This window comes from Mugil cephalus, chromosome 2, assembly GCF_022458985.1.
Source record: "Mugil cephalus isolate CIBA_MC_2020 chromosome 2, CIBA_Mcephalus_1.1, whole genome shotgun sequence".
Lineage (NCBI taxonomy): Eukaryota > Metazoa > Chordata > Actinopteri > Mugiliformes > Mugilidae > Mugil > Mugil cephalus.
Genome location: NC_061771.1, coordinates 7234877 through 7246987, shown reverse-complemented (window position 1 = coordinate 7246987; position 12111 = coordinate 7234877). Strand labels below are relative to the sequence as shown.

The following is a 12111-nucleotide window of genomic DNA, read 5'->3' as shown; positions in this document are numbered from 1 at the left end:
GTCAACTTTTCTCAGAATGAGAATACCAAACAAGGTTATTACACAGAACACAGGCTGCACGCTCGTCTTCAGTGGATCAGATCATTAAAATGGGTACATTTAAAGAAACGCTCATGCAAATTTATAAATTTACTGTAATATGTTCAGTTTCAGGGCTGACATGTGACTGTACTGAAATAGCAGTGAGCGCTCACAGCTGGAGGATAAAAACATCTGGATGTAATGATTATGGCTGAATAAAGGCTAAAATCTTTGCAGCGGCTCAAAGGGAATCAAATGTAAATGCAATTTAAACCAGAGACGAAAATGTGTTCTTGATTACATCAACAAAATGAGGCGCAGACTCACCTAACACAACGATACACAAGGGGACTTCGTTCATCAGCCTGAAAGAAAGGTGAAGAGAAACAAACCTGGACAAAGAGCAAATACTAAACCCAGCTCCACCCGCGGCATTTTAGCTGTAAACCTCAACCATTCACTGTGCTCACCAGAAAGGACACCACACCGCAAAGACAAAGAAATACAGAAATGATATGACAAACAACACATCACAACACATTCTTGGTGGTGTGAACGCACAATGCACCATTGGCCACACTGATGAACCACCTCCTCAGCTGACGTCACCAGTGTAAGTTTTGCCTCATTCATTCAGAAAACCGTTATTTGGAATGATCACTGGGACGTTCATTAGCAGGTCTTGTCATATATTATCTCTTAACCTTAAATAATGAATATATCTGAACAGAAAGTATGAGTTTTTTGATAATTAGTCCAATCGTCTGGACAACTGAAATAACAACAGAACTGCAGTATGTTCATGTTGCCATATGTAAAGTGGAGTTAAGTTCCATATGTCGTCTATAATGACTGTCGCAGGGACACCCAGAGACATTTGTGCAGCTCAGTAACTATCAGGGCAGAGGTAAATAAATAAATAATAAACAGTGGGTGTGCTCTCAGTGAGAAACTCAACAGTTAAGCTCCACAATGTGTCTCCATGTCAGGATGCGCACGCAACACACAAAGTGTTTCGAGATCACACAGTGTTCTAGTGATCCACAATTACGGTTTGTGTTTGTTTACACAGATAAAAACTGTGATTGGACCTTGAGCCGCATGCACAGATGTTTTTTAATGGTAGTTTCGTGCTCATAAACAGCCAGTTGCGATGGGATTACTCAGGATGTATGTTCATACCAACTTGAGGGTGGCAGCCTCTTCATGTTCTCCTTCATCCGACTGAAGTGAGTATCCACAGTGAGAAAAACAAATGAAAGCATGTGCATAGCGGTTTTATTGAGTTTCCTCATCACCATTGTAAATATGTCCACATATTAACACTTTAATTCAACATTTCTGAGTCAAAACAGATACACCATACAGACACAATACACACCATGTAGAAGAATGAAAGGAAGAGACGAGCTCAGTGAAGAACTTATAACATGTTACTTTAGGATTATTGCTTCGAACTTAGACCTGTCCCTCATTATAGGATAAGTTTGAGTAAAGAAAGTGCTTGATACTGTACAACATGTATCTCATTTGTTCCAGGTGTCTGTACAGTCTCTCTTCAGTATATAAAACAACCATTTAACCATCATTTTAAAACATTATTTTCTACAACTATTTAAAAATTCAGTTTCACATTTTGCAGACTTGAGTCGCTCTGCCCAGTCTCTCCACTGACAGAAGTTTAGAGGGGGTGTTTTTAGGGTAGATATCATCAGGTCTTTGCCATTTGAACCCTCCACCGCTGGGTTTAGGCCCAGAAACACCACCCAACGTGGCTCGGAGCCGTATGACTGCAGTAGAGCTCTGGCAGGTGGGAAATATCTCTTCCATGTGTGTCTATCAATGTCTAGATGACGTTGTCAAACAGCTGCATGGACTGCATGATGTTCTCATCCTGCACGATGGAAAAAAAAAAGGGAAATATTTACATTTTTGACTATTCTGGAGCTGCAGCGTAGTTGAGAGCTGAGATAAGTCCAACGTACCTTTTGGCACATCTCCAGGAACTCCTCAATGGTGACCACTCCATCCTTGTTCTTGTCCATTTTCTGTAAAAATCCAACATATAACAGAAGTTTTCTTAGAATTGTCGTCAAGGCATTTGCTGAAGCATATGCAAAATATGAAACAAGTGCATCACAACCTACATTGTTTGAAGTCATGCTTGTTAGCTGGAAAGTCCTTCTTCCCTAGCTTTTGTTTGATATTAATTCAGCCACAGTGGAAACAGCCTAACTCTTACAGTGAGAGCATCAAGAACCTCACAATGCATGTGTCTCATTGTACCAGAAGATATAAACAAATCAGTGTTCTGCTCTACAGGGATAAACACACTAATATGTCTCTTTAAGTAGCCCAAACATCAGTCCATCAGAAAACATGTGAGTTTCTGACAAAGACATACATACACAGAAGTCCTCCTAACTGTCACATGTTTCAGCTCAGCAATACATCAACAAAGGCACAAAAGCCTGAAATTGTTGTAATCAGTATTTAGGAAATTATATTTGAACTGAAGCATGCTCCTGACAGGAGGAAGCCATTCTCTTGTTATCCTGGTTCAGATGTTGAACTCCAACTCATGACACACTTATTTGCAGAGCAAATCATAAATAGATAATGAAATGTTGAAGAAGAATGAAGAAATAAAGAGGAAAACAAAGGACAATAACAACAAAGGAAAATAACTGTAATAACCTGTGAAATATGAATTTAAGGAGCTTAGGCAACATTTCAGTAACATAAGCTCTATTTCTTTCCCACGTTGTTAAAATCCCTGCTTTCTCAATACCAACATGATCCTTGTGTAATGATCTATTTGCCTGACTTCTTTGAGCCAATCCATCCCTGTCCTCATCTAATACTGCCTCACTAGGGTCGGGGGGTTGCTGGAGCCTATCTGAGCGAGAGGCGGGGAACACCCTGGACAGGCCGCCAGTCTATCACAGGGCCAACACAGACAACCATTCACACTCACACCTAATTTAGAGTCACCGCTCAACCTGACGAACATGTCTTTGGAGGGTGGGAGAAAACCAGAGTACCCGGAGAAAACCCACGCAGACACAGGGAGAACATGCAAACTCCACCCAGAGAGGCTGGACTCGACCCCGGACCCTGATCCCTATCCTCATACTTCAAAAACCAGCTACGTCAACCAGTCATTTACAGCGCCTCGACTCCAGGGGGCCCTGTCCCTCCATCTTCCTACATCCTCCTTATGATTAAACTATAAATTTCCATTCTGCTCTCCCACTTATGTCTCTCTATTCAAATAAATAAAGAGACATAAATGCCTACGTTTATTTGTACAATTTTTGACACATTTGGTCCCCCATACAGAAGAAAAAGGTTGAAGTGAAGCATCACATTATATGAGACGGGTATAAAAGGTGTCAGGGTAACAGCTTGGTGTGGATTGAACTTCAAGTGAAGTAACACAAACGGAGGCCTCGTTATAAACATAATTAACAGCTCCACTTTAAACCTCCACTGGCATCCATAGGCTCATCAAGGCCTTTTTATGGCAGCTCCACACAAAACAGTGATTCTTCCATCAAGGCAGAAAAGCATAAATTTTTAACATCAGTTTCTTGACTTTGCTGTTGGAGATTTGAGGTTTACCTGGAAGAAGCTGTCGACGTGCTCCTTCGGAGCGCTCTCCTTCATGCAGGGGTAGGTGTACTTCCCCATCATGTCATAGATGGAGTGCATTATATCTGTCATCTCCTGGACAAAAAGAAAGGAGGACATAAACACGAGCCATGAGTTGACATAACACGAAACAGCGCACTCTGAGAGCGAGTGGCTCACGTACCTCTCTGCTGATGCAGCCGTCTTTGTTGAGGTCGTACATGTTAAAGGCCCAGTTGAGTTTGTCGGTGATGGAGCCTCTCAAGATGATCGACAGACTTGTGACAAAGTCCTGCAGCAGGAGGAAGAAAAAGGTAGCCAGCATCACTAACCACTGTACTACACATCCATACAAGGTGATGTACTCAGGGTGTGATATACACACTGAGTCACAACGTGAGAATATTCAGTATACAGCTTTACTGGTACACAGTAACGGTCAAATGTCGGACGCATCTCCTCATTCAATGTTACATTATTTTCCACATAGTAGATTTATTCTGAAGGCATCAAAACTATGAAGGAGCACATTATTATGTAGTAAACAAATAGGTGTTAAACCAGAATTGGTTTCATATTTTAACCATATTTTACTTTGTTGACAGCATTTAACAATCTCTCAATATCAAAAATCATGTTTTCTTCAGGGCATCTTAAGTCTTAATCCACAATGTATGTTCCTGTTTTCAGAGAGCAGCAGTCACAAGCTAAGACAGAGAAGACATTCATGCTAGAAGGCAGTACGACACAGATGAAGAAAACGGAGCAGCTGAGGAGATGGACAGGAAAAAGGAAGCAGGTTTGTCACGCAGCATTGAGTGTAAAGAAAATGTGCGTGTATCTACCTCGAAGCTGATCGACCCGTTGTTATGAGTGTCAAAGGCTTCAAACAGGAAGTGTGCGTACATGCCTGAATCTGGAACAAAGATAACACAAACCAACAAACAAAATCTCACTGTAATTGTGCATTCGAGACAGCGTCATATGATTCTTTTCTAAACTGGTTGTCGTCACACTGAGTAAACCTGTGAATATGTTCATAATAAATTCATGCTACACAAAGACCGGATTTTTCATCCCTTACTGGATGTACAGTACACATGTAAGTATCTGAAAATGTGCGTGTGCTGTTTCAGTCACAAATCTTTTCTACAAACTCACACACTGGAGTTTGAAATTTAGTCTCTGAAAGTCTCAAGAAATCTTACTGGGTTTTTATTTAAACTCACAGACTTTCATGCCAAGCTAAAGCTTCTCTAATGAAGATAAGACCCTTTAATATGTCTGGAAAAATACCCGGAAAGCATTTGGCAGAGATGGAGCTAAATTACAGGAAGACGTTAGTGTGACCTGAGAGTGACTGACCTCCCTGAGGGAAGAACTGGGAGTAGATGCTTTTAAACGTCTCCTCATTCACCAAGCCGCTTGGACACTCCTGCAGAAACCGGAAAAAATACATTGTGTCAATAAAAGGCTGTAATAAACACTTGCTTTGCGTCAATGATGCTGTCCATGAGGGTTTCAGACGCTGCACATAATCACGCACTCGGGAGTGTTTCACTGACATTTTTAAATCCCCGGTAGAGAACTTGCAGCTCTTTCTTGCTGAAATTTGTCTGCTGCACAAGACGGTCGAGTCCCTCCGGCCTATACCACACCGTGGCCAGCTCAGACTCATCAATTATACTTCCTGGACAGAGGAACAGAGGGAGAAGGGAAGGTGTTACTCCTTGAGACGCACCTGAGTGTCCGTGGAGTGCTGTATCCTTAAAGGGGAAACTCAAAGCGTAAATATGTTTCATCTACTCAGTTGCATACTGAATTCACATGTGAGTGTGAGTCCTGTCACTTGCTTTGATTGACTGAAGAGCTGGAGCCAGAGCGACAGCAGGGCAGCAGTTTGAGGAAGCGCTGCTTTATGGTCTTCTTACTGGGCCTGGATGGAGGATTGCCTGGAAACAGAGCAGAGATTAGAGGCAGACGAAGAAGTGGTTAAAACACTGGCGAAACTGGAACTAAGTACTTGGAATTGCTTGTTCAGGCAACTTGGCGCAAGTAAGCTGGTTTCCCGGCCTGGCTTTGGACCAGTGTGACCGAACAGATCAAAGCTGCTTGCACAGCATTGGACTTAGGAGGTCTGAGCTCTGAGATCCACTACAGCAGTCAAGTACAGCGGAGTGTGGCCTAAATGTTAAATCATTCATTTAATCAGAAAAGCTCTTGAAATACATCTCAGAAATAAAAAGAACTTGAAGATATAACAACAACTCCAAATGTTTCCCTTTGTTTTAGTGAAAAGAAGAACAAGTGCATTATGATAATGTTTGAAATGTATGAAAAGAACAGTGATATTGCTCTGCTGTTTAGTTCTGGGTCTCAGGTGCTGTATGTTTGTCACCCCTGATGGAGCTGACGCTTTTTATGTGTCCCTTCAAAGAGGAGCGACCTTCAACCCAAGGCTCATTGTCTGATAACCCGCTCTAAAGTACATGTGAATCAATCAGTAATCCTGACCTGACAGAACGACCTGCGCCTTCATCGAACCGATGGCTGAAGTAAAGAGACACATGCCATCCTCCCTCCTGTCCTCTTCCAGCTGAGGAGAAACACCCCCCGCTAGACTAAACCTCAGACCTCCTCTTTCTCTTTTCCTTTATGTGTGAAGCTTCTCCAGCTCCTCACTTCACTTTGTTAATGGATCTAAAGCTTGATTTCTCTCAGGCTGCGAAGACATCTTGTTTTGAAGCCTCTTTAATCCAAACTTTATATTGATCAGAAACAGCGGCATGAACAAGCAGCAGATGGGAGGCACTGAATGGAAGAAGTGATTCTGACATTTACTTCTCTCACAGATTGCTCTCTCTGCTTCACTACAACTCTTTGCTCACAGTCAATTTGTGTCATATATTTCCTTTCAACTTGTCTCTTCTGTTTTTTTTGTCAGATTTACTTTGTATTTTCCTCAAAGTCATACACTCGAGTACATGTCTACAAAAGCTCCTGCTGAACAACACGATTGTTGAATCTGATAGTAGCTGCAAAAATCATGTAATCACTTCCACCATATAGGAGCCTCTCAATCCTGCCTTCAGAGGGCAGCATTAGACTAAAAGGCTGTAAATGCAGAGACAGTCAGGCAGCAACACATAGCTTTGGACAAGACTCGAACAGAAACCTGTTGGATGTATTAATCCATACAGACACCTGACGGCAATAGGAAAAATCAGTCAGATATTTGAATGACGTTGGGAGAGCATAGAAAGGATTGTTAAGCTTTACACCAGGGGTCTTTAACGTTTTTAAGGCCAAGGTCCCCAAACTGTGTTCTATTTTAAACTCGGCCTAGTGCTAATTCAAAATTTACATTGTTATTGTTATTTTTCATTCAATATTAGGCTATTCAATAATACACAGGTTCAAATGTTCATTTTTTTTTATTTCAAACATGTGCAACAGTAGGGTGGCAAATAAAGAAACTCATTGACAGATTCAAGTTATAACTTCTGATTGGCTCAGCAGCGATAGGGGCGGGGCCTACTGGGTACAGACTGACAGGATTCACCTTGATGTGTTTTTTAAGACATATACATTTTTGGGGGGAAATTACAGGTGAAAATATATTAAAAAATATAGAAAATGTCTAATCAACCAATTGCAGCGCCCCTGCAGTACCTCCACGGACCCCCTGCTGGAGACCTGTGCATTAAAACATTCACTCACTGTCATGAGAAAGCAGCAAATCAGTGTAAAATCGTCAATATTACCATTTCTCCATTTGTGGGATGGATAAGGGCATATCCTGTCTTATTTGTTAGAGAAATCCAGCTATTATTCTTCCTTCACTCCTGCGTTATATTTAGCATCCCATCAGTGTTTATTTATCGATCACAGTTTATGCCACAGTAAATCAGTATGCACAGTATATGGCTCCCACGGTGGCAGTTACCTTTAAGTGAACTTATCAGGAGCATCAGTGGAAGTGGATGCTGAGGATATATCAATCAATAGGATGCTGCAGCTGTGTGACCATGGAAAAACAAACAGAGCTTCATATGATGCCACACAGGCACAGGCGACACAACAACACCTCAGCTCTGTGACGCAGTACACTAAAACTATCAAAAGCCACCAAACCAAAGAGCAGAAATCCTTCCTTATACATATGAGTTATTAAAAAAACAACAACTGGGCAATGTCACAGTGCTCTGTTACGTATAATACACTTGTTTAGTGTCTTATAGCACATAAATGAGCACACTGTATCTGCAAGCGAGTAGTTCATGAGCAACACTTAGTTTCTTCAGCTGATTACACAGCGACCCTCTCTCAGTCCTACAGACCCTCTGGGTGACTTTGGTCGTGTGAATCAATTTGAGGAAGTGCAGCCCTCTGAGGGAGATCGATACCCTCTACCCCGCCTTTACAAACACAGTTAAAATGTCTTTTATTCACTGCTGCAAACGTCTCAAGCTGAACGAGGGAGAAACACGAGAGAAGGTTCAGAGGACAAACATTACTTAGAACGCCCCCCCCCAGCGTATTTTTGCTGTGGTTGCTCTGCTTTTGATGAGTTCGCTCGAGAAACCAGAAAGTTTCTGTTCAATTGAAAATGTTTTCTTTGGAAATCAATTTAATCGCGTAGGCTTCACCCTATTTCATGGAAAAAAATTGTTTTTATTCTTGTTTTTCTTGGATACAGTGGGTTCATTCATTTACCTTATTTGTTTTTTTTTTTCTCCTGAAGAACTCACAAATCCAAACAGAAAGTTCAGACGTCAGTGTTCTCTGATCTAAAAGACAAAACCAGCCTCCTAAATGTTAATATTTCTTCCTGACTCTGAGCTAAAACAAATCAGGGAATAAATAAAGAAGAAAACTGCCCATAGGTGCAAACATAGTTGAATTTTAATGTAAAAACAAATCTAAACGAGAAACGTAAAGCCAAACATGGTTCTGTAGTTGGATTTCGTGTTTACTTCAGGTCACGTCAGTTTAAAGAAGCAGCTCTAAATGAACTAATGTTGCCGGGGCAACAGCCTCTGTGCTTATAATAATCCCTAAGAAGGACATGATTCAGATTATACGTCTATCTCATTTTAAAAAAAAAAAAAAAAAAAAAAAAACATGGACGCATTCTCAGAAACATATTAAAATTTACACACTCTCCCTCTGCTGCTGACACCACGACCTTCACCAGTCATTATTACAGGGGTTTAAAGCTCGTGTGTCCTCACACGCAGACAGACGTCACCTCGACACAGTCTTATTGGTTACACAACACACTCTCCATCAATCCACACTACAGCCACCGACTCTGATATTTATATATGCATCACCTAGTATCATGTGTTCGTCTTTGTATCATGTTCATAAGCTGCATGTGTGTTTTACCCGACGTGTAATTCATCTGCGTCCTTTTGTTCCTCCCTTCTCCTCTGAACCTGTAGTTTGTGGCACTGTTAAACTGCATTGTTTCTGTTGTTTTCTGTTAGTCTAGCGCACTGACAGAGATGAGGTTAACAGAAACACGCATGGGTACGACACAGTGCAACACAATAGGACTACAAAATTAAAACACAGTTGAATCAACAGCACTGTCAGTGAATCTCTCAGGACTAATGCTCAATACCATAACCTGCACGAGGCTTAGATTAAATGCACGACTGTTGTATTAGAATACATTTAAAACTAGCAAGTGAGTGTATTTTATGCAAAAATGTTTTTTATTCGTGTTTTTCTGGTACACTCTTTTCTATCAAATATTCACAAATCCACAGTGAAAATAGAGGCACGCGAGTTTCTGTTATTTATTTATTCAACTAACACTGAGACACAACTAAAATGTACATATATCTCATGTCTGTGATTGTAGATTGGACTGGATATTTTCAGAATATTTTCTTGTAACTTTACTCCTTTATTCTTACACTATTTTTAAGATTTTTTTTATTTTTATCTCATTCTATTTTTTCTCCGTGACTCGTATTCTTATGTCTGTGTCTGGTCACATTCATGTTCTCTGTTATCTTGAGACAAAACAATTTCCCTGCAGGGATCAATAAAGTTATCTTGAATCTTGTCATTTTGTTGCATTTGGTGGAATAAAATTCAAACACACAACACAAATACAAGTAAAAGCAGCCTGGAAATAATGTGAACGTGAATCTACAACGTGCACATGTGACCCCATAGTCTGCACTGAATCTTTAATTATGAGCAAAATAGAGACTGACAGCAGGAGATGTGACTGTGTTCACCTTCAAATCAGTTTCATGAATCAAAGCGTGGTCATCTGTAGTGATGCCGGTCAGCAGTGTGTTTTTCTGTTTTATTTATCCCAAACTACATGGATGCCGCTTCAGCTTTACCTTAAAAAACTATAAAAAGCATCTTTCCATGACATCCTGGTTGCAGCAGTCAGCCAGTCAACATGTCAACTGCCCCGCAGAAAGTGTTGACTTAACAAAAATCCTGTGTATCTATAATGCATGCACACAGAGGTAAACAACACGATGTTCCCGGCAGCTGTTGAGCAGGGCAGCTGGACTTCCAGAGAATTTTGCATTCAGTCTGAAAGATTGTTCTTTTTAATATAGCAGAGAAAATCTTTTTAAATCCACTTCCAAAAGCTCCTATGCAGTCACCTGTACCAGACACAATAGTTATAGGAACACCAGGGCCTGAGCTTTGAATGGTGCGTTTGTGTCTCTTGAACGCCCCTAAATCCTCAGTCCATGCACCTGTTCACTGTTTAGTTACCCTGCTGCTGAATCACTGATGTGGTGTGGCAGCCTTTAAACCAGCCACATGACGGCCATTCTTCCACCTTCCTATAGAAACATCCTGAAAACAAACTGCGCTGGTTGTGTGTGACATCAACGAGGTTATTTTTACACATTTATGGAGCTATTTTTAAAGGAGAAAACTATTTTTGGGAAGTTGTCAAAGGAACGACAGACCTGCACGGAGAGTCGTGTCTGATCTCTAAAGAGGAGTTTGCAAGCACTCAAGAAGGAATGAAAAAGAAATCTGCCAAAGACAGGAGCCTCTGATCTAATTAGGTTATAAACACACACCGACAGGCACAATTTAAGGTGACAGCTTTTTCAATATGTTTCTGTTCTCTCTCTTTTTTGGTTCTCCCTGAGACATTTAAATGCCTCAGCTGTTCTGGAGGATTATAAGCTACAGATAAAACGTCAGAAATTATTTCCAACTGACCAAAATAGTCACAACTCAAAAGCAGAAACCACAAATGTCTGTGTTGTTCTTGCCCGTTTCTTTAAATAATTAACCTTAATTGCTCCTGTTGCTCAGACAGTTAATTAACGACCCATAAGGCTTTGCTCTTCTTGTGTATCCAACACTGACTCCTTTAGAGTGATGATGCATTTACATCCACAACACGATGTGCTCACCCTGAAGCACTGCAGTGACAAGGAGACTCCAAGAAACATTCACATCGACGAACATCACCACTGTTTTAGCTTAGGAACCGTCCTTACGCACGCATTTCATGTCGTTCACCTTAAATCAGCCAAAATGATATGAAGTGAAAGCGTCACTAAGGCGTGTGCATTAAATTCAGTATCTCATCCCTGAGGTCAAACTTTATCCGTGCTGTCAGTCAACGCGCACTTGTGACCTGAGATTTAAAGCAGCCAGCAAACACAAATTGAACCGAGCGTTTTTAAACCGGTATGATGGAGAGGTATGAAGAAGAAAAAAACTTACCTGTGAGCGGATCGTAAGATCTGTCCAGCTCTCTGGAGTCTGACAAACTCTGATCCTGACTCGTGGATTTCATGTTCGGTCCTTGGTAAAGACTTCTTTACCGGAGCGCCGCGGCTTTAGGCTGAACCTGCAGGATGTGTGCGCGCAGTTCATCTACGACTTCTGCGCCCCGATCAATGCTCGCATGTCACTTCAGTGCAAGCGTCAGTCAAGCGTCAGTCTGCTGCAGACAGATGAAGGACGGGGACGGAAAAGTCCGCGCAAAAGCTCGCCTCTCCGCGCCCTCGGCTCCTCTCCCGCTCCCCGAGCTTCAAACGCTATGACGCGGCTGACTTGACCGTCCTGAGTGACTGAAGGGTCTACCTGACACCTGGAGCGCACGCATCTATCCGAGCAGAGGGGGCACCGGGGGGAGGGAAACAGCTGAGAGGAGTGGTGGAGCAGGAGAGGGCGTGCTGCTCACAGAGGGATTGTAGGAGTGCACTCCAGCTGCCGATCCATTCCTCATCAGCTGAATGGTCTCACCCTGGCTCAGGACTTGAGCAGCTCTGCACGAGGAAGTAATACCTGCGGATCAATAACCTGCCAGCTGATTGTCCTTGAGCTGGTCGAGTTGATGGATGGCTCACTCATATTCCACCAAGGTCGCGATTATAAGAAATAAAAAAAAAAAAGACTTGAATAGTTGATCTTAACACATAAGCTTGATGGAGCTCCTCCTGG

General features: G+C 41.7%; 1 protein-coding gene across 1 annotated transcript; it reads right to left on the bottom strand.

Annotated features, from left to right (window-relative positions):
- Positions 1-1282: 1282 nt before the first annotated feature.
- LOC125000918 (Kv channel-interacting protein 2-like) lies at positions 1283-11894 on the bottom strand. Its single transcript, XM_047576679.1, has 9 exons — positions 11389-11894; positions 5508-5606; positions 5220-5344; positions 5020-5089; positions 4500-4570; positions 3839-3946; positions 3646-3750; positions 2007-2069; positions 1283-1915 (listed from the first exon to the last, which is right to left on the bottom strand). The coding sequence occupies exons 1-9, from the start codon at positions 11459-11461 to the stop codon at positions 1868-1870; spliced, it is 762 nt and encodes a 253-aa protein (XP_047432635.1). The 5' UTR covers positions 11462-11894; the 3' UTR covers positions 1283-1867.
- Between the last annotated feature and the right edge of the window lie 217 nt (positions 11895-12111).